The sequence below is a fragment of the Dryas octopetala genome, chromosome 1 (genome assembly GCF_963921425.1).
Source record: "Dryas octopetala chromosome 1, drDryOcto1.1, whole genome shotgun sequence".
NCBI lineage: Eukaryota > Viridiplantae > Streptophyta > Magnoliopsida > Rosales > Rosaceae > Dryas > Dryas octopetala.
In genome coordinates, this window is record NC_141366.1 from 3,029,692 (window position 1) to 3,047,700 (window position 18,009).

At 36.7% G+C, this 18,009-nt stretch overlaps 4 protein-coding genes and 2 pseudogenes across 6 annotated transcripts; 4 read left to right on the forward strand and 2 right to left on the reverse strand.

Annotated features, from left to right (window-relative positions):
• The first annotated feature begins 208 nt into the window (after positions 1-208).
• On the forward strand, positions 209-1,829 carry LOC147296467 (uncharacterized). The gene is made up of 2 exons (XM_086229197.1): positions 209-341; positions 745-1,829. The coding sequence occupies exons 1-2, from the start codon at positions 209-211 to the stop codon at positions 1,827-1,829; spliced, it is 1,218 nt and encodes a 405-aa protein (XP_086085323.1).
• A 3,429-nt stretch (positions 1,830-5,258) lies between these two features.
• Positions 5,259-10,379, forward strand: LOC147296468 (18.5 kDa class I heat shock protein-like). Of its 3 annotated transcripts, none has more exons than XM_086241098.1 (2): positions 5,259-5,751; positions 10,272-10,379. In XM_086241098.1, exon 1 carries the CDS (start codon positions 5,325-5,327, stop codon positions 5,748-5,750), a length of 426 nt encoding a protein of 141 aa, XP_086097224.1. In that variant the 5' UTR covers positions 5,259-5,324; the 3' UTR covers position 5,751; positions 10,272-10,379. The 3 variants fall into 3 exon arrangements, 2 of the variants coding, with proteins under 2 accessions (XP_086097224.1, XP_086097230.1); XM_086241104.1 differs by lacking the exon at positions 10,272-10,379 and adding an exon at positions 9,431-9,449; XR_015121812.1 differs by lacking the exons at positions 5,259-5,751; positions 10,272-10,379 and adding exons at positions 9,163-9,334; positions 9,431-9,552.
• Positions 5,747-7,695, reverse strand: LOC147296469 (UDP-glucose iridoid glucosyltransferase-like; annotated as a pseudogene).
• Positions 7,882-10,088, reverse strand: LOC147296470 (UDP-glucose iridoid glucosyltransferase-like). The gene is made up of 2 exons (XM_086241078.1): positions 9,479-10,088; positions 7,882-9,299 (listed from the first exon to the last, which is right to left on the reverse strand). Exons 1-2 carry the CDS (start codon positions 9,957-9,959, stop codon positions 8,425-8,427), a joined length of 1,356 nt encoding a protein of 451 aa, XP_086097204.1. The 5' UTR covers positions 9,960-10,088; the 3' UTR covers positions 7,882-8,424.
• Positions 10,380-13,122: 2,743 nt separating the features above from the next.
• LOC147296471 (copper transporter 6 pseudogene) lies at positions 13,123-13,515 on the forward strand (annotated as a pseudogene).
• A 2,140-nt stretch (positions 13,516-15,655) lies between these two features.
• LOC147296472 (copper transporter 2-like) lies at positions 15,656-16,316 on the forward strand. The gene has a single exon (XM_086229421.1). It carries the CDS (start codon positions 15,696-15,698, stop codon positions 16,173-16,175), a length of 480 nt encoding a protein of 159 aa, XP_086085547.1. The 5' UTR covers positions 15,656-15,695; the 3' UTR covers positions 16,176-16,316.
• The last annotated feature ends 1,693 nt before the right edge of the window (positions 16,317-18,009 follow it).

Sequence of the window (18,009 nt, forward strand, 5' to 3'; positions counted from 1 at the left end):
GGCAAAAATGGGTAAAAAATCAATGGGGTGGTGAACTCAGCATTTTTGGGTGGTCTGAATACCCCCCCCCCCCAACATTTATCTCGGGTTTTCCGTATAAATTTATTGGACACCCTTTATTCGCAAGTTGATAACTCTAACCAAAAACAAACTGCCCACTCAAGTCCTTCCAGCCCAGCCCACTTGCAAAAGAATGTACTCAATAACAATGCCCACCCAACCCATGCTTGACACGTGTGCGCCATTCAATTACCAAAGCAGCAATGCCCGCTTGATAGTTGATAGGCATTTGAACGCAGCGTTTGAACTCAGATCGCACTTATATATTGATAGACCACCAGGTAGAGGACATGTGGCAGATACGTGTCATGATCTTGGGTAAAGCTTCTGTTTTTGTAAGTTGAGATTCGTAACATTAGTTAATAGTTGGAGTAAAAGCTAAGCTAGATTGCCTCGTATAAATATGGTTTCTGTACTTATTTTCATGAATGAATGAATTAATCTGAAATTCATCAATATATGCGTGAGATTGTGAGAGCCACAAAAGCGCTCACATACAATGGAGAAGTGAAGAGGAATTGATGCTTAAGAGATCAGCAGGCGCAGGTGTGAGTGAAAGAGTTTCCGAACCCCCACCGTAACACAATTGCCATTACAAGTGTATTCAAACATTGGTTTAATGAGCACACTTGAGGTGAATGAACTAATGAAGTGATGGTGTGAATTGGCCTTATACTAAATCAGGTGTTTACACTGTACGATCTGGTTATTACTGGTTGCATGATCAAAGGAAATGTTTGGATCTAGTTCCTGCTAATGTCTCTCACCAGGTTGATGCTAGTGTCTGGAAGAAGGTTTGGAAATCTAATACCTTACCTAAAGTCAGACAATTTTTATGGCGTGCTGTGTCTAATTCTGCAGCTACATGTGTGAAGTTGTATAAAAGGAAGGTGTTGAGTTGTCCTACTTGTCCCATATGTCATCAGTTTGATGAGACAATTGAACATGCTTTATTGTTGTGCCCCTGGGTGGAAACAGTTTGGTTTGATTGTCTTGGTTATGTCATTGATAAGCAGGGGGTTTCTTACTTTGATGAATGGTTACTAAAAGTTTTAGAAGCATGGAAGGAGGATGAAATGTATGTTTTGACTTGGATCAGTTTCATTTGCTGGTCCATTTGGAAGGGGAGGTGTAAAGCAGTGTTTAATGGAACTTTGCCAGATCCTATTCTTACTAGCTTTTCTGCTAAAAAAGCTAGATTTGAATTTGTTTCGAATCAGATTTCTAACCCACAGATTTCAACAATGATGCCTTCATCTGAAGGGACTGTGGTTAGGTGGCAGCCTCCAATTTCTCCTGCAGTTAAGGTTAATTGTGATGCTTCTTGGGATAAGCTCTCCCATGTTGCGGGGCTTGGAGTGGTAATAAGAGGTGGTACAGGCCAGGTTTTGGGTGGCAGTGCTGTGAGTATCTCTGCCCCTTCTGCTTTGGTTGCTGAAGCTTTGGCAGTTAGAGAAGGCTTGAAGTGTGCAGAACAACAGCATTTTAGATCTGTGGTCATTGAATCTGATTCAGGAATTGTGGTTGATGCAATTAAGCACAAGAATATAGAGGCTCCTTGGGAATTATATGTGTTGTTGAAGGAAATTTGGAGTTTGTCTTCCAAATTTGCAGAGATCAGATGGTCAAAGGTGAATAGGAAAGCTAATGGGGTTGCAGATTCAATCTCAAAGCTAGCTAGAAGGAAGATGTGTCCAAAGGACTGGGTTTCTCACCCACCATCTTCTATTGTTGGAGTTCTTCTTTCTGATGGACTTCCTTCTGATTAGCTCGTATATAGAATTCTTTGTCTAACTGTAGTTATTTGTAGTTGATTTGTTTTTCTATTGTCATCTTGTTTTCCTTTGTAATGGGTTTTTTTTGTGAAATGAAATGTTCTTTGGCCAAAAAAAAAAAAAGAAGTGATGGTGTGAATGAATGGGTCTCCCGGCCATTTGTTGTAGCCGACCCGGCCTTTTGTTTTAGCCGACCCGCCCTCTAAGGATCTTGATAAATATAAGAGTAATGGGCCTAATGGCCTAAGCTCATCATATAAAAGAGGAACTTTTGGAAAAACATCATCCTTTTAGCAAGATCCCCCTAAGGACATGTGTCCCTCTCTAGACCCTCACTTAGTCACTTCCATGCATGTAGTCCCTACCACGGTCTTCTCACTATTTGTTCTATATTTTACCATTTCATAAGACTAGCTTACTCTTTTTTTTTTTTTTTGGGCCACTGAGTAGCTTACTCATTTACATGACTTATCATTGGTTATTTTTTTCTTTGGCCATTGATCATTGGTTAATATTTGACAATGCCTATTTCCTACATCTGTTGGCCTTTGTAATTAGCTTTTAGTTATTAGACTCATGGATTCACTCTTCCATTTAATAAGATAGTGAGAAATTGTTATTAGCTTAGTATACAGTAGAATTATGAAAAAATATACACTTAAATAAGGATAAAAATGCAATATGAATTTTATAATTTTATTTCTTGCCCCTTTGAAATGATCTCCTATCTATTTGTAAGAAGAGGTTCTAAATTCAAACTCCCTTCCCAAGATATAAAACAAAACAAAATTCATGCCATTATATATATTTATCAGTGTTTTCAAAGGCGATCTTCAGGCGCGTCTCAAGGCACGAGTCATGGCGAGGCGGCGGCCGATTGCGCACGACGTCGCCGGACTGTGTAAAAGGACTGAAAGGCGACGGCAAGGCGTTGAAGGCGGACGCCTCGCGACCACCTCTGCGGGATTTTTTTTTTCAAAAACTCAGTCCCAAAACGACCTCGTTTTGGGCTGAGAGTTTAATAAACCCCTTCAGTCCATCAGACCTTGCCCTATCAGCCATTCTCTCAACTTCTCTGTTCTAGGTTCTCTCTTCACGACGACAAGGCGGTTGGGTGGTCTCGGACAGCGGGCGATCGAGTCATCTCTGTTCTGCGCAGCTAGCCAGCAAGGGGTCTCCGCCTCTTACACAGTCCGGCGAGTCGGCGACAGAGGCAAGGGATCTCCGCCTCTTACACAGTCCGGCGACAGAGGCAAGGGGTCTCCAACTAGCCGGCCAATCAAGTTTCAATCTCTCTGACAGAGTCTCTGTGCTCAGCAAGGGGTCTCCGCCTCTTACACAGTCTGGCGACATTCATCTCTGTGGCACAGCTATCATGTATGTTTGTTTTAACTTTCTTGATTTCTTTTCATCTGTGATCTGTAATATTGAATTGAATTTGTGATTATGTGAATAACTGAATATTGTGAAATTCACGGAATTGTGAAGTGCAGTGAATTGTGATGTGTTTTGGGCAGAGTATTGTGAATAGTGAAAACTGAGTATTATGAATTGTTGTGAATAATGAATATTGGGAATTTTTGCTGGTATTATATTTGTGATTCTGTGAATATTGTGTGAATTCGCAGATTAATATGCTGGAATTTTTGCTGGTTTTTGTGAATGATCTTGTTAGATCAATATGCTTGTTTGGATTTCTATTTAATTTGAATAATATTATTGAATTTGATATGTAATATGGATGATTTTTATTTATGAATGACAATTAATGCTATTTTTAGTTATATAATTGTTTTTATAATTTTTTTATTATTATATTTTTTTATGCCCGAAAGGCTTACGCCTCGCCTTGCGAGACTGCAAACGCCTTGCGTGACGCTTTTGCGTCTGAAAACACTGATATTTATATCCATGAATGTTGTTCAATAGTTGCAAATTATTTTATTGGGTAACAAAGGTATAATTTCAAACCCACATCACACTTTGACCGTCGCGAATTGCACACTCAAAGTTTTAAATCTTCAATATAAGATCAAAGTCGGTTGTTTTTTAGCGCACTCACATAAAATATAAAAATTATAGGCGGAAGAATTCGACTCTTGGAATAAACCTGCAACATTCCCACATTCAACTATCCCAATATGAAGGAGACAAACATGAATGATCAATGATCAAATGAAGGAAAAATTATATCACTCTTCTTTTTTACAGCCTTAACTTGTTAATTTTTTAAAAAGTTAACTTTAGTTATATATAACAGTTCATTTTATGAGTCTTTTTTAGATTAAGACCGGTAGTGATTTAAGATTTTTAATTAAGTCTTTTTAGTTTTTTTTCCCAAAATCTCGGAATGCAGCCTCTACAAAGCCCACTCTATATCTTAGGAGGGAAAAAACCCTACAAATCGGAGAAGGACTTTATTATGAATTAAAATAATTTTTTTATAAATTATTATAAATTAAAAAGATTTTCTTATAAATTTTAAAACACTTTCGAACTCTATCTAAAAACTATTTTTTTAAAAAATCTAACCTTAATTATCTCTTTAAAATATTATATAAATAATCTGTTTGGTTTAGATTTTGGAAGCTTGATTTAGTTTTCCAATATTACTAAACACAATACCAAATGGACTCAGAGATTGAAAAAGAAAAGATAATCATCTTACTAAACACAATACCAAATGAATATGCTGCCAGTCTTGCTCACGAACAACATTCGATCATCAAGGTCAGTAACTTGTATCCATCGAGGACCATCAACATTCCAGACTAGCTTAAACACTTGAAATCCTTGAATTTGAGGTGGGATTTTGTAATTAGAACCTACGATGACATGCCAAGCAATTAGTGGATCTTCCTCTTAAGCATGATTGGTCCTACGAAAAATCATAAACAAGTCGTTTGATGCAAGAGTGCAAGACCAAGTATAAAAACAACTGCATCCCACTGCATTCTTAATTCAGTATTATAAAAATCAGTAATGCTACACTTACTATATTTTTATACCACAATTTCATACCACCTTACATGGCATTCATGCATTGGATATTAAAAAATAAAAAATAAAAAATAAAACTTAAAAAAGAAAAAGGAAATACCCTTCCAGTAAAATAATGACACATAAGGTGGTATACAAATGTGAAAAAAAAATGTGGGACAATTAGCATTATTGTATAAAAATCTAGCACGCTAATACGTACTATTAGAAATCTGAAAATTGTGTCTTAAATTTAGATCACAAATAATGTAATTTTGTATCATAAATTAATGTTTTGATTTACTATGACGTTAATAATATTTTTTTAAGAATGAAATTTGGAGAACATTCAAGAATCTCCGAAAGTGCTTCTTTGCACTCTTTCCACGTGTCAGCATTAGCAAAACAGCAACCAGCCTCGCTCACAAACTACTTGGAAGCTGCTCACTTGCTCTCCACAATTGCTCTGATCTCTTTCTTCTCAATCCGAAACCAAACCCACCGAACAAGATGTCGATCATCCCAATTAACGAGCGACAAGGCAATGATTTCTTCGACCCCATGGCTCTGGGCCTGTGGGACCCATTCATGGACTTCCCATTCCCTTCTTTACTCTCCAACAATTTCCGGGAATTCAATCTGGGTTCCTCTGTAAACTCCCGACTCGATTGGAGAGAGACCCCAAATGCCCACGTGCTCAAAGCTGCTCTTCCTGGGTTCGTGAACGAGGACGTGCTGGTTGAGCTTCAAGACGAGCGAGTGCTTCAGATTAGCACAGACAGCGGTAGCTTCATGACCAGGTTTAAGCTCCCTGACAACGCCAAGATTGAGCAGCTCAAGGCCTTTATGAGCAATGGGGTTCTCACTGTCACTGTTCCTAAGGAGGAGGCCACCAGACCCAATATCAGAGCCATTGAGATTTCTGGCGAAGATTAAGGTCCACTTTTCGCTAAAATAAGATATGAATAACATCGTTTTATGTCTTGTATGTGTTTGAAATGTGTGTTTAGGTGTGTGAGTATGTAAGGCTTAGCTCAACTTAATGTGCCATGTAGTATGAAACTGAGTGTTCTCTTCAAGCAGTAATCTGTATGGTACAAAATTTTAGGAATGAAAATAATGAAACTTGCAATAACTGATTGTGTTTTTTACATTGAGGTACTGATATCTGATACCATCTTAGTATGACAAAATATGGTCTACCAATTCATTCAAGGAATTGTAGGAAGAACCACCTTGCTTCATACAAAGTTCAATTTTCTCCTTCAAATCTTTTGCCCTCTGGCTTATCACTTCCCCTTCTTTGCCCACCATAAGCATTCTTATAGCTCCCTCTATTACTCCTCTGTTCATGTCATTTTCCCATCTAGCCCTACTCCCCATGCTTGGCTTAAGTACCTTGCGTTCACTCTCTGGTCGCCAAAATATGGTTGGCATATCATTGGAACTCCTTCTGACACACTCAATGGTTGAATTCCAGCCGCAATGGCTCCAAAACCCTCCCACTGCACTGTGTGCCAAGACTTGCTTTTGGGGTGCCCATTTCACTGCGCAGCCCCTTTCTCCAACAGTTTCTTGGAAACCTTCTGGCAATATGGAGTCGGTTGGAACCACCCACAAGAAAGGCTGCTCGCTGTTGGCAATACCCCGTGCCATTTCAACTAGGTCCTTACTTTCCGTGAAAGCTATACTTCCCAGGCTTGCATAGATAACAGAGTTGTTCGCTTGCTTGTCCAGCCATGAAATGCAGTTCTGATCCTCTTTTCAATAAGCTGATGGAGGTGGCTGGAACAGTTTTGTGCAAAGGACCCATAGGAAACAATGGAAGATGGTATTCTTGCTGGAGCCGTGCCAACAATGATTGTCCGAGGCAGTCCATGGTGTTCCAAATGATGGCTGAAGATGACCTTGAATTGTGGGCTTTTGCTATCAGTTGCAGTAAGTCATCCAAATCTCTAAAATTGGTAATGGGTAAATCTTTAAATCTGAGTGGTTGAAGCTCTGGTACTAGCTCCATCATCATAGAATCTGCACTCAGATAGGTAAAGTTTCATATATCTTAGATTAGAACTAGATGTGTCAAAGCTATGTTAGAACCAGTGAATTACAGGACTTTATTCCTCATGAAAAGTTAAAACAAATAATTAATTAAGTTGATGTATTAACACCTCATTGTTGAATCAACACAGCATTCAGATAGATGAAAGATATCTGATTGTTAATTTGTTACACGCCTTGAAAGGGAATGTAGCCATCCTTTAGGAGCCTAGGAATAGAGTGGTAAGTCAACATGTTTGCTGCACTGCTAGTAGACAATATGATGCTAGGCAGCCCTAGATGATTAGCCACCTCCTCTGAGAAATACATGTATTCGTCATAGATGATGCTTGCAATCTTATCGTCTTGTTCCTCTTTCTGCATCATCTGAGCCAACGACTCCCGGAGTGGGGATTTGCAGTTGGCATTAAAACCTAATATCACAGCTATAAAATTGTTGGATGAGACATTTTGCTCATTTAAGCCATCAGGCATAGCTAAGAAGTTGAAATCAGGGTAGTTCAATGGATTGGGAAAGTTGAACTGGGTGTGAGCAATTGTGATATAGAATCCCTTGGAGTGAATGATGGTGCCTAGTTGAAGCATTGGAGTTATGTGCCCTTGGAATGGGCATGGAACCAGCACCAATCTGCGGCATCTCTGACTCTGTTGTTGGATTTCCATCTTACTCTCTCTCTCTCTGCCTCTCTCTCTCTCTCTCTCTCTCTGAAAAAGGCTTGTGTAGCAGATGAATTGTTTTGGTTTTGTCAAATAACTTGGAAGTTTATTCTTGTGTAGTCATCGTTTAAGTCATTCCTTGTACAGTTGTACGGAGCAAAGTCTTTTAGTGAATATGGAAAACTAGGACAATTTCAAATCCTGGAAATGGTCTGGCTAGTCCTTTTTAAAAATAAGATTAAAAGAATTTTTGGGAAATTATTAAGTAAAGGGGTTTTCTTGGTCACTTCTTGTGCCTGAAAATGTAATAAAAACAAAGATAAAAAATAAAGGTTGAACACAACCACTTCAATGCAAGAGAGACAGATGTAACTCTAGTTGGCAATCTTTGACCCACTACAGAGTAATGGACAATTGATGTTGTTGTTCTCTCTATCTTTGTTAGTCTTCTTTCTTTTGTTTATTATATTTATATTACACAATACCTTCTGTTGTGAGGTACTGAACCGAGACAATTGACATTGTGGTTGTTTTGTTTGGGTGGAAGTTCTTTGGGTTATGTATACCTAAATAGATTAAAGTGAAAATCTAGTTGGCCTGGTATTGTACTCCAACAGAACCTCCATGCCTCTTTAGTTTGGTTGTCGGATCAAAGAAAAAAGATTAGAAATGCAATTGTTCATCAATGATTTATAGGGAATGATTTTGTGTGTTTGGTGAATCAGCATGATCTACATTGCTTCAACCACTTTAAAATGTAATGCATTGGCATAGTAAATTTTATTCAAGCCTGAGTGATGGACTACAAAGAATTGTGTACATCCAGATTCAGGAAGCCTCATCTATCAATTTGTGGCGAAGGACCTAGTTGTGAAAAAACCACTGTTGTTGCAGATTAGAATGACATGATGAACTCTACAAGCTTATTCAAGAGATTGTAGGAAAAGCCACCCTTCTTCATACAAACTTCTACTTTCTCCTTCAAATCCTTGGCCCTCACCCTCATTCCCTTCCCATCGTTATCTACCATAAGTTTTCTAACAGCTTTCTCTATTTCTCCTCTCTCTAACTCGTTCTCCAATTCTAAGCCTATTCTCCATACTTGGCTGACATACCTTGCATGCACCTTTTGATCCCCAAAACACGGCTTGCATATCATTGGAACCCCTTTAGATATACTTTCCAGGGTTGAATTCCAACCACAGTGGCTCCAAAACCCGCCCACTGCTGCATGAGCCAAAACTTCCTTCTGGGGTGCCCATTTCACAATGCAGCCTCTTTCTCCAATAGCTTCTATGAAACCTTGAGGCAATAGCTCAATCCAACCTGAACCACAAATTAAGCCAGGTCTGATCACCCACAAGAAAGGTTGCTTGCTGTTAGCTAATCCCCAAGCCATTTCAGCTAGCTCTTTCTCACCGATGGATGCTACACTCCCCAAGCTTACATAGATAACTGAGTTATGAGATTGCTTGTCAAGCCACGCAATGCAGCTGGTGTCCTCTTCTAGTAAACTACTAGAGGCTGCTGTTGCAATCTTGTGAAGAGGACCTATGGAGAAGATTGGAACTTGACATTGTTGCTGGATCTGTGCTAGTGATGATTGTTCAAGGCATTCCGTCGTATTAAAAATGATCGCTGAGGATGTCCTAACATCATGTGCATTAATTACTACTTTCAAATATTTTTCAAATGTGTCAAAGTTGGACATTGGCAGATCCTTGAACCTGAGGGGATGAAGCTCAGGCACGGGGTTCAGTGACAGAGAGTCTGCAAGCCAGAGTTGTGGTCTTAGTTATTTATAAGTAAGAAAAACAAAAATCGTTCATTAAGGCAGAAAGAAATATCATCGCATTGGATTTGCATTTTTACTAACAAGGTTATTACAATGGCTTTTGCAGGAAGGACACACATGTGTACTGTTCTAATCAGAAAGATATGACACATACCTGGGAAGGGAACATAGCCTTTTGAATGAAGTTGTAGGACGGCAGCACGAGCAAGCCAATTAGAAGCACTGGTGGTGCGTAATATGATGCTTGGAATGTTTAGAGAATTAGCCACAGCTTCAGAGAAGTGCATGAATTCATCATAGATGATGCAGGTGATTTTATTCTGATGTTCCTGATCCACCACTTGAGTACTCAAGAATTGTTGGAAACTTGCTTTGCAATTGACATTAAGAGCCAATAGAATGGCTACTACATTCCCAGATGAGATTTCATGAGCAGTCAAGCCATCTGGTATTGGAAAGAAGGTGAATTCAGGGTGGTTGGAAGGGTTGGGAGAGTTGAAATTAGTGTGAACAATTGTAATGGAAAAGCCCTGTGTGTGAAGGAAGCTACCTAGCTGAAGCATTGGGTTTATGTGGCCTTGGTATGGACATGGGACTAAGACCAACCTGTGACCACTCTCTGTTTTCTTTGCCATCTTCCTCCCTCCCTCTTGCTCTGCTCTCTCAGAGGCACACAACACCCACAAATGGTTGCAGCTAATGGAAAACTGTTTATATATTGCTTTGGCATCTTTTTGAAATTTCTTGGAAAAGTATGTCAGAATCGTCAGATAAAATATTTCTTTAATCATGCACAAATCATACCAAGTAAATAATATTATGTAAACCAAAATAATAATAAATTAGTCTTTTTTAAATTCAATTTTTTTGTGGATATGCATGTGGCTGTTGCAGTTCTGAAACAATTTTGGATTCTTGTGTTTAAAGAACTGAAAATATATTGGCAGGTTGTGCTTGATTAGAGGAAGAACCGACTTATTATAGTCTATTATGATCGTCATGCATGACCCTAATAGAGCTATCAGATTTTCATCATTTTTGGCTGCATCTTCAGGGATAAGCATTAAGGCTGATCTTCTCATCCTCCTTACGAAATGAATTGATCACTATTTATCAGATGATACTATTTTTGCTTCATAATAATGTTATTCTCATTTTATGCTAATAATATTATAGGCATTTGTTTAATTATAACTTTTTCAACATAGACCCTAAAGGTAAGACAAGATGGCATTTTGATCATAATCATAATGTCAATACAAAAAGATAAGACGATCCTATTTAATTTTACAAAAATGGGACTCTTATAAGATGTTCTTTCTTTATTTAGTTATAGCATAAATTGGCATGGCTTAGAAATTAAACTAAATGGAAAGTCGTTGGTACAAGTGTCAGGCAAGCAATCTCATAATGGATATTGGGGTTGGTTCTTTCTCTGACTGTCACAGTTCCAACCAGGCCCATGACCATTCAACATCTCCCACCAAATTCTACGGCTGCGTAGGTGTGTGTTTATTTATTTGCATGCGTGGCTTCATGTACTCCGTCGTTGCCTTTCAAGGCCGCAAAGCCAGCTTTTCACGTGGGGACAAAGTGGGCTGAGGAAGGGAGCCAAGGGAGGGAGGATGTGGACTGTGGAGGAGCTACGGCGATATCGCCACCAGGCTAAAGGTGGGTCCAAATGGACCTACCTATAATGTAAATTAAAGGGTAGAAAAGTCATTTTCTTGCAGAGTAAATTAAATGTAATGGGTGTGTAGTGAAAAGGAAATGGGTGTTCAAATAGCAATTATTATTTTTAGTTGGGAACACTGAGTAAAAAGGGGAGTATAAATAGACCTGCCTATAATGTTAATTATGTTATTAGATAGAGTTATTTACATTTACACTTTATGAGATTTATCGTTTTTTCATATACATCTTTTGAGATTTCAAAAATTATACATATACCAGATTTTTAAATTGTTTCACATAACCCCTACAAGAAAAAATATTAAGTCATAATAAGAGAAGGTGCCCAAATAAAAATGTCGGAGGTGTGCAAAGAGGTGGTGAGCGTAAACGTTTCAAGGGGAAGAGAAAGAGTGAGCGGAGGAATCAATGCATTAAGGGGAAAGGAGTTATGTGTAACAGTTTTGAAACTTAAAAAGTGTATGTGTAATTTTTAAAACTTCAGAGAGTACAAGTAAAAATACGATAAATCTCAAAAGGGACGTAAGTGTAAATAACTCTATTATTAGATACTTGGCTCATATAAAACCGGTGCTCAACACACATTATGACGTCCACACCTCCATAATTTGACTGATACACCAGAAAAGTCCCAATATTTACTACCTTGGACCCAACTTCTGTAGGCTTCTGCCACTACTGTAAAGACTAAAGAGGGACTGGAATGGAGCATTCAAAGCTGTATTAGCTGAAGGGGGCCAAGAATGTGTTCTCACTTCTCGGGAGATCAAGTGGAAACAAGCTTTGGCATCTAGCATTTAGATTCAAACTACTTTCCATTTATGAATGCACAAGCAATTTCCATTTTCGGATGAACTTCAATCCCCAAAATCAAATGATTGCCCCAAATTATAGGTGTATTTTATAGACAATTGAGAAATTATTTTGTAACATTTTTAGTAACCAATACATGTGTTATAATATGAATAAACGTTATTAATATTATATTTTAAAAATATAAACTAATTGTGCACCCATATTGTGACATATAAATTAATTACGCTACATAAATGTGTTACGATTATACAAAATAATTTTTCTCTACAATTCTATGAGGAATCCAATCCCCATCATACTCTTGGTTTTTTCCCCGAAACAAGCATAGTAGATTAACAGCCCAAAAAGGCCCAAGTACATCAAGAGCAAGCCGAAAAACCACAGTCCAATAAACAAAAAACACGAACAGAAAGTAAGCTGAAATTGTTTGAATCTGGGCCAGAACAACCAACCAAGGAGCCCAGATTCGCAACCCATACAATCAAAACGGCAACATCAAAAGAAAATATAAAAACGACAACACTTCCGGCAGACCCAAATGACAACTCCATGAGACTCTTGTTTTTTAACGATAAAAATATATCTTTATAAAACTATGAATGTGATTCAACACCTACTCAAAAAATATTATAAATTTATTTCTTTGTTGTTTTCACACATCATTGAATTGATAATACATGATTAAATTTAAGAGTTAAGAAAGAATAAGAAAAGGGACATAATCTTATTCCGAAAGAAGAATAATCAATAAGATAATTCAAACTTTTTTTTAGCACATGGTGCTTAATTTCTTGGGTTGAATAAGGAAAAGGAGTTGTGATCGGATATGTAGTTTTGTACTACAATGTGTAGTACACAATCCTGAGTGCATTATACATGCTCTTAAAAACATAAAAAATTTCATCTATCACTAGTAGTAGTGTCACATGGCTAGACGGCGAAGATGTTTTATCTATTTTTGATCAATAATTATCATTCATGAGTTTTGAATTTATATTACTTATTTCTACACATAAAAGATTATATGTCGTACACTAGATCAAATGGTCATTAGCGATTAGATGGATAAGAATATGCTTTGCTTGTAGTCTATGAAGACTATGATAGTGGACTGATGGAATTTAGCACTAAGCACCCGAACAGTACTACTTGTAGTACACAATTACACATATGAACTTTTAGTACCAAAAGGTCCAAAACCCACTTTCCCTCACAGCCTCTTACTTTGTAATCTCTCAATTTTAAAGGGAGAACTTAAAATCAGAGAGACCAATATGCGGCAAAGCAACCATGAAAGCGCATTTCACATTTTTCCGGGCCAACACCACAGAGATTATATTCTCAGGTTGGCCAGGCCAGAGTCTTGAATCTTACATGTTTGCCTTAGTCTGTGTCTTTCTGCTCTCTTTGGTGGTGGAGTGGCTTTCCCACACTAAATTAGTGCAGTCCAGTGCAGATAATAGTGTCACTGATGGGCTTAAACAGACCTTGGTGTATGCCACCAAAGTGGGATTGGCTTATTTGGTCATGCTAGCAGTCATGTCATTCAACGTTGGTGTTCTACTAGCTGCAATTGCAGGATATTCAGTTGGATTCCTGGTTTTTGGTAGTAGGGTTTTTGTGAGATCTACCAAAAAGATAGTGCCTAATATGGATCTAACTAATGAGGTCATCCTCCATTGAATTGCTAATCACAAACCGAGCCCCATAAAGTCCATCAATCAGAAGGTCCTCGCAGCAGGGAGGGGGATCTTCAAAGAACAAACACCAAAAGGCCCAACTTCGGAGAGTAGCCCATCAATATCATGATATTTATCCCTGTAAATATGTCTAAGATTACAAGCCCATTCCTTGTAAATATGTTCTTTAGTCTCCTCCGCTCGTAAAGAAATATATGAAAAGCTGCTTGTTGCAAATATGTGATAAGTTGTGGTTATGGTAGTTTTCCCTTTCTTCCTTTTTTTTTTTTTTTTTTTTTTTTTTTTTTTAAGTTTGATAATTAATTAACATTTTCTACAATATATTCACCAATGCATTCAAGCCTAAGAATACGACTAATATTAATATCATTACATGTTCAAAATACAAAAGTATTTGGCCGTGATACTCGTATGACTCATGAGAAATAAACTTTTATACATCTTTTAACTTGATAAGAAGTATTAGGGTACGTTAATTGCACATGTTCTTGCCCATTATGCTCTTTCAAATATTGGGTTTCATGTTTGGCTTGAGCCCTGAGGATTTGCCTATTTGGTTTATTGAAGTTGTATACTTTGACATATCATAAATAAAATCATAAATTTTCTCTCACACAAACCTGATAAGATGTCATATTCTATATTTTTATTTTAATAGAATAAAGTGATGAGTTATATTTTCGATCACATGCATTTTCTAACTCGCAAATTCATGTTAATTTCTATTTTTGTCAACCTTTTTGAACAAAAAAAAAAATTATTTTAATGGGCAATAACCCTTCGTATAGCTTGTAATAATATTATTAGAAGACTTATTAGAAGCTATGAGGGGGTATTACCGAATAAAATAATTGTCATATATTTTCATATAATTCAAAACGTAAAAACTACCCAATTTTTTCTCAAAAAAGAAAAATGTTTAATTAAATTTAATCTCACACACCATGTAATTAACTATTATTGATAAGTGTCAACTTTAATTTAAAACAAAATCATGAATTTTTCTTAGGTACGCCTGACCTACTGCACCGGACTTTAATAAAAACTAATAAAACCCACTGTTATGTGGGTGGTCTCACATGATTGTTATTAAGAGAAAGTCTTAAATAGTTAAGTGTGTTAGGCATAGGCTGCATAGCAAAGAAAAGTTCCAAAATTGCACCCTAAACAAAAAACAGATAATTGGCTTTAAATTTGTAATGAAAACATCTACAATTTAAATTTTAAATCTTTTAAGTTTATGTAAATCTTTGTAGATTGACCAAGTCAAATGATCTCATGTCACATGTATAAATGTACTATTAATCTAATCCATGTACTACTATCCGTCTATTTCCATCTCCTTGCGGTCTATAATTGTACTATCATTTATCAAACCCCGCTGGATTGGTCAAAACGAAAAGAGAGCAAACATTTGCTCGTGTTTGGCATTGCATTGCATGTAGCGACATGCACAATGCTTGACACGATTCACAATGAGTCCAAAATTTATTTGCAGAAAAATACTTCCACGAAACTTAAAATTACCTGCAATTTGACAGATATGCCCTTCTGTACTGAACATGTGATTGAGACGCCTTGATTTATTTTAACCCAAAAAATATGTTTATGTTATATACAGTTATCGACCGTAGCATTTAATTTGAGGTGTCGTAACATCTTTATCATATTATTCATGCCGTCACGGTGATTGGTCTTGGTAGATCATGTCAAGTACGCATCTCTTGCAAAAAGATGATCAGTTTGGGAAACAGCATCATAAGTCGTTTTATAAAGTTTTCTCATAGGTTTTTACAATCTTATGTAGATTCAACCATTGTAAGCATTGTGATTATATAATTTAATTATTTATGATATATTTAATTTTATCCTTTAACTTTATGTATGTCATTTTTTATAAAAAAAAAAATAATAATTTATATTATGATATTTAATAAAAATAATTATTAAGATAGTACAAATACAGTGATAAGATTATAAGGAATCAGGTGAATTCAGTTTTATCTTTGTACTACATATTACGAGCCCCAATGTACTGTCAGATTCATTAAACCACCATAACACCCCCTTATAAATAACACAAGTAATGCAAAGAAGCCTCATTCACATCAACTCCAAAGAGACCCAGAAATTTGTGTCTTTCGGAGAGAGAGAGAGAGAGAGATGGAGGGTATGGACCATGGTCACATGCATGACATGGGTACTGGAGGCATGGCATCATCACCATCATCATCCATGAATGGCATGCACCACCATAAGATGATGATGCACATGACCTTCTTCTGGGGCACAAACGCCGAGGTCCTCTTCTCCAGATGGCCGGGCACCAATACCCGAATGTATTACGTGGCGCTGCTCTTCGTCTTCGTCCTCTCTGTCCTCGTTGAGGCGCTCTCCCATACCCGGTTCATCAAATCCGGGTCGAACCACGTCGCTGCCGGGCTGCTGCAGACCCTGCTGCACGCAATTCGGGTCGGGTTGGCTTATCTGGTCATGCTGGCTGTCATGTCTTTCAATGCGGGTGTGTTTCTTGTGGCTTTGGCTGGCCATAGTTTGGGGTTCTTGCTTTTTGGGAGTAGGGTGTTTAAGAAATCATCAGAGACTCATCAAAAAACTTCTGATCTTCCTCCTATGAGTTGTTGATTTTATGGAATTAAGTAGGGACATTTTGGTTTGATTTTTGATTAATAATTTGGTTTTTTCTTTCAGCTTATTGGTATTTTGTTTTTTCAGTTTATTGGTATGAATTGTTTGTAGGAATTGAATATATTTTAGATGGTAATTTATCAAATTAATAAGTATATATCCAATATTAATTATCAGAATTTCTGGACCATCCGTTACAATTTACAAGCTTTAAAGAGAGAAGAAAATTCTGAAAGATTTTCTCTCTTTAAAGATTCTGAAAAAAAGGGTATTAATTAATTATCTTAGCTGGAGTTTGGCTTTTGAATTCTTATGTCCTTCAAACAAATGTAATGGCTAAAAGCCTAAAACATATGCGTTTTAAAAAGATAAAATTTTGAAAGATAGTACCAATTAAAAAAAAATCTTCGCTCTCTTTTAGTAGAGAGTAGATTTTATATGTTATACTAACAGATTCAATGGTTACAAATTTATTTATAAAAAAAAAAAAAAAAAACTCATTAAATTCAGAAAATTGAAACGGAGCAATATGGTGGACGAATTTGCACTATTAAAATTTTTCTTGGTTTATGTGTGGCTGTGAAGGGGGAAGTGAGCCTTCAGATCGAGAATCAGAGTCATCTAACCTACCCTGGTACAGCAAGTCAATTCATTCATCAATTAATGACTACCCAATTAATTCTTATAAGTTGTCATTTAATTCATGATATGTAGTTATGTACCGTGGAGTCGTGGACCATGGGCCAAAGGCCAACCTTGAGTTTGATTTCTTCATAAAATTATCTTCGTCCTTTTAAATATTACACTAATCTCCTTTGCAATAATTGATTTCAAACTAATTTTATAATATATAATTTAAAGTTTTCGACTGTAAGATTCATTCTACTAATTGTTAATAATTTTAATATTAAAGGTAAAAAGTTTCAAATTTCTAAATAGTTTAAATTCTCTATTAATTTTGTATTTATGTTCAAAAGTACATTGGTTTCATTGCAAAAACGACATTGTCAATCTAATCAGAATGTAAGGCTATATCGTCAATTTGAATCTAATTAGGTTCTACTATTTTTCCACCAACTCTGATGCAACTTGAGCTAGAGCTGGGCATATTTTGAAATTAGTTGCACGTCTAATATATATGCTACATGTAGTAAGAAATATGATGGTAACAAAAGATATTCGAAGATTTTGAACAAAAATCCCTAAATTAAGGTTGGGAGATTTCTATAATTTCACTAAACGTCAAAGGAGGTTTATTACTTTATATCGTTAATTTGTTCAAAACTTGTATATGTAGACTTGTAAAGAGTTTGCAAGTAAGAAAAGAATAATAAAAAAAGCGTGGATAGTTGGACTTTCCATTTTAGACACGTGTTCTGAGAGCAAATTATGGTGGATGTATTGTATTAGACTCACCTCCAAACTCTACGGCCCATCTTATTTCTGGGTTCTCAATTTGGTCTTGGTGGTCTCTGTTGGGGGTTTATGGGCCTGCTCATTGCTGGCTTGGCTTGTTGGGCCTTTGGCCTTCACTTGTACATTATGGGCTGCTTCTGCAGTTTGTTGTTGTTTCTGAATTATAAAGACCAAGTTGTCATAAATTATAATTCATCTTTACATCCAAAGAACTTATTTGGCAAAAAATAAGTCGAGCTCTTATAGAAAAGAACTTCCAGCAATGGATCATTTACCGAAAAGATATCCTTAGAATTTGTTTGTTGTTTGGGTTAAATTTCAATGACTACGTACACAAGTATTTTTAGTGTTAAGTAGATTAGTACCTGTAGAGTCACCAAATTAAATTCTCAAGGGACTATATTGTATTAGTTCA

Coding starts and splice junctions, on each gene's coding strand:
- LOC147296467 (XM_086229197.1), top strand. CDS start 209: ATGCCCACCCAACCCATGCTTGACACGTGTGCGCCATTCAATTACCAA. Junction 342..744: donor ATATATTGATAGACCACCAG/GTAGAGGACATG, acceptor ATACTAAATCAG/GTGTTTACACTGTACGATCT.
- LOC147296468 (XM_086241098.1), top strand. CDS start 5,325: ATGTCGATCATCCCAATTAACGAGCGACAAGGCAATGATTTCTTCGAC.
- LOC147296470 (XM_086241078.1), bottom strand. CDS start 9,959: ATGGCAAAGAAAACAGAGAGTGGTCACAGGTTGGTCTTAGTCCCATGT. Junction 9,300..9,478: donor AGGCTATGTTCCCTTCCCAG/GTATGTGTCATA, acceptor TCTGGCTTGCAG/ACTCTCTGTCACTGAACCCC.
- LOC147296472 (XM_086229421.1), top strand. CDS start 15,696: ATGGAGGGTATGGACCATGGTCACATGCATGACATGGGTACTGGAGGC.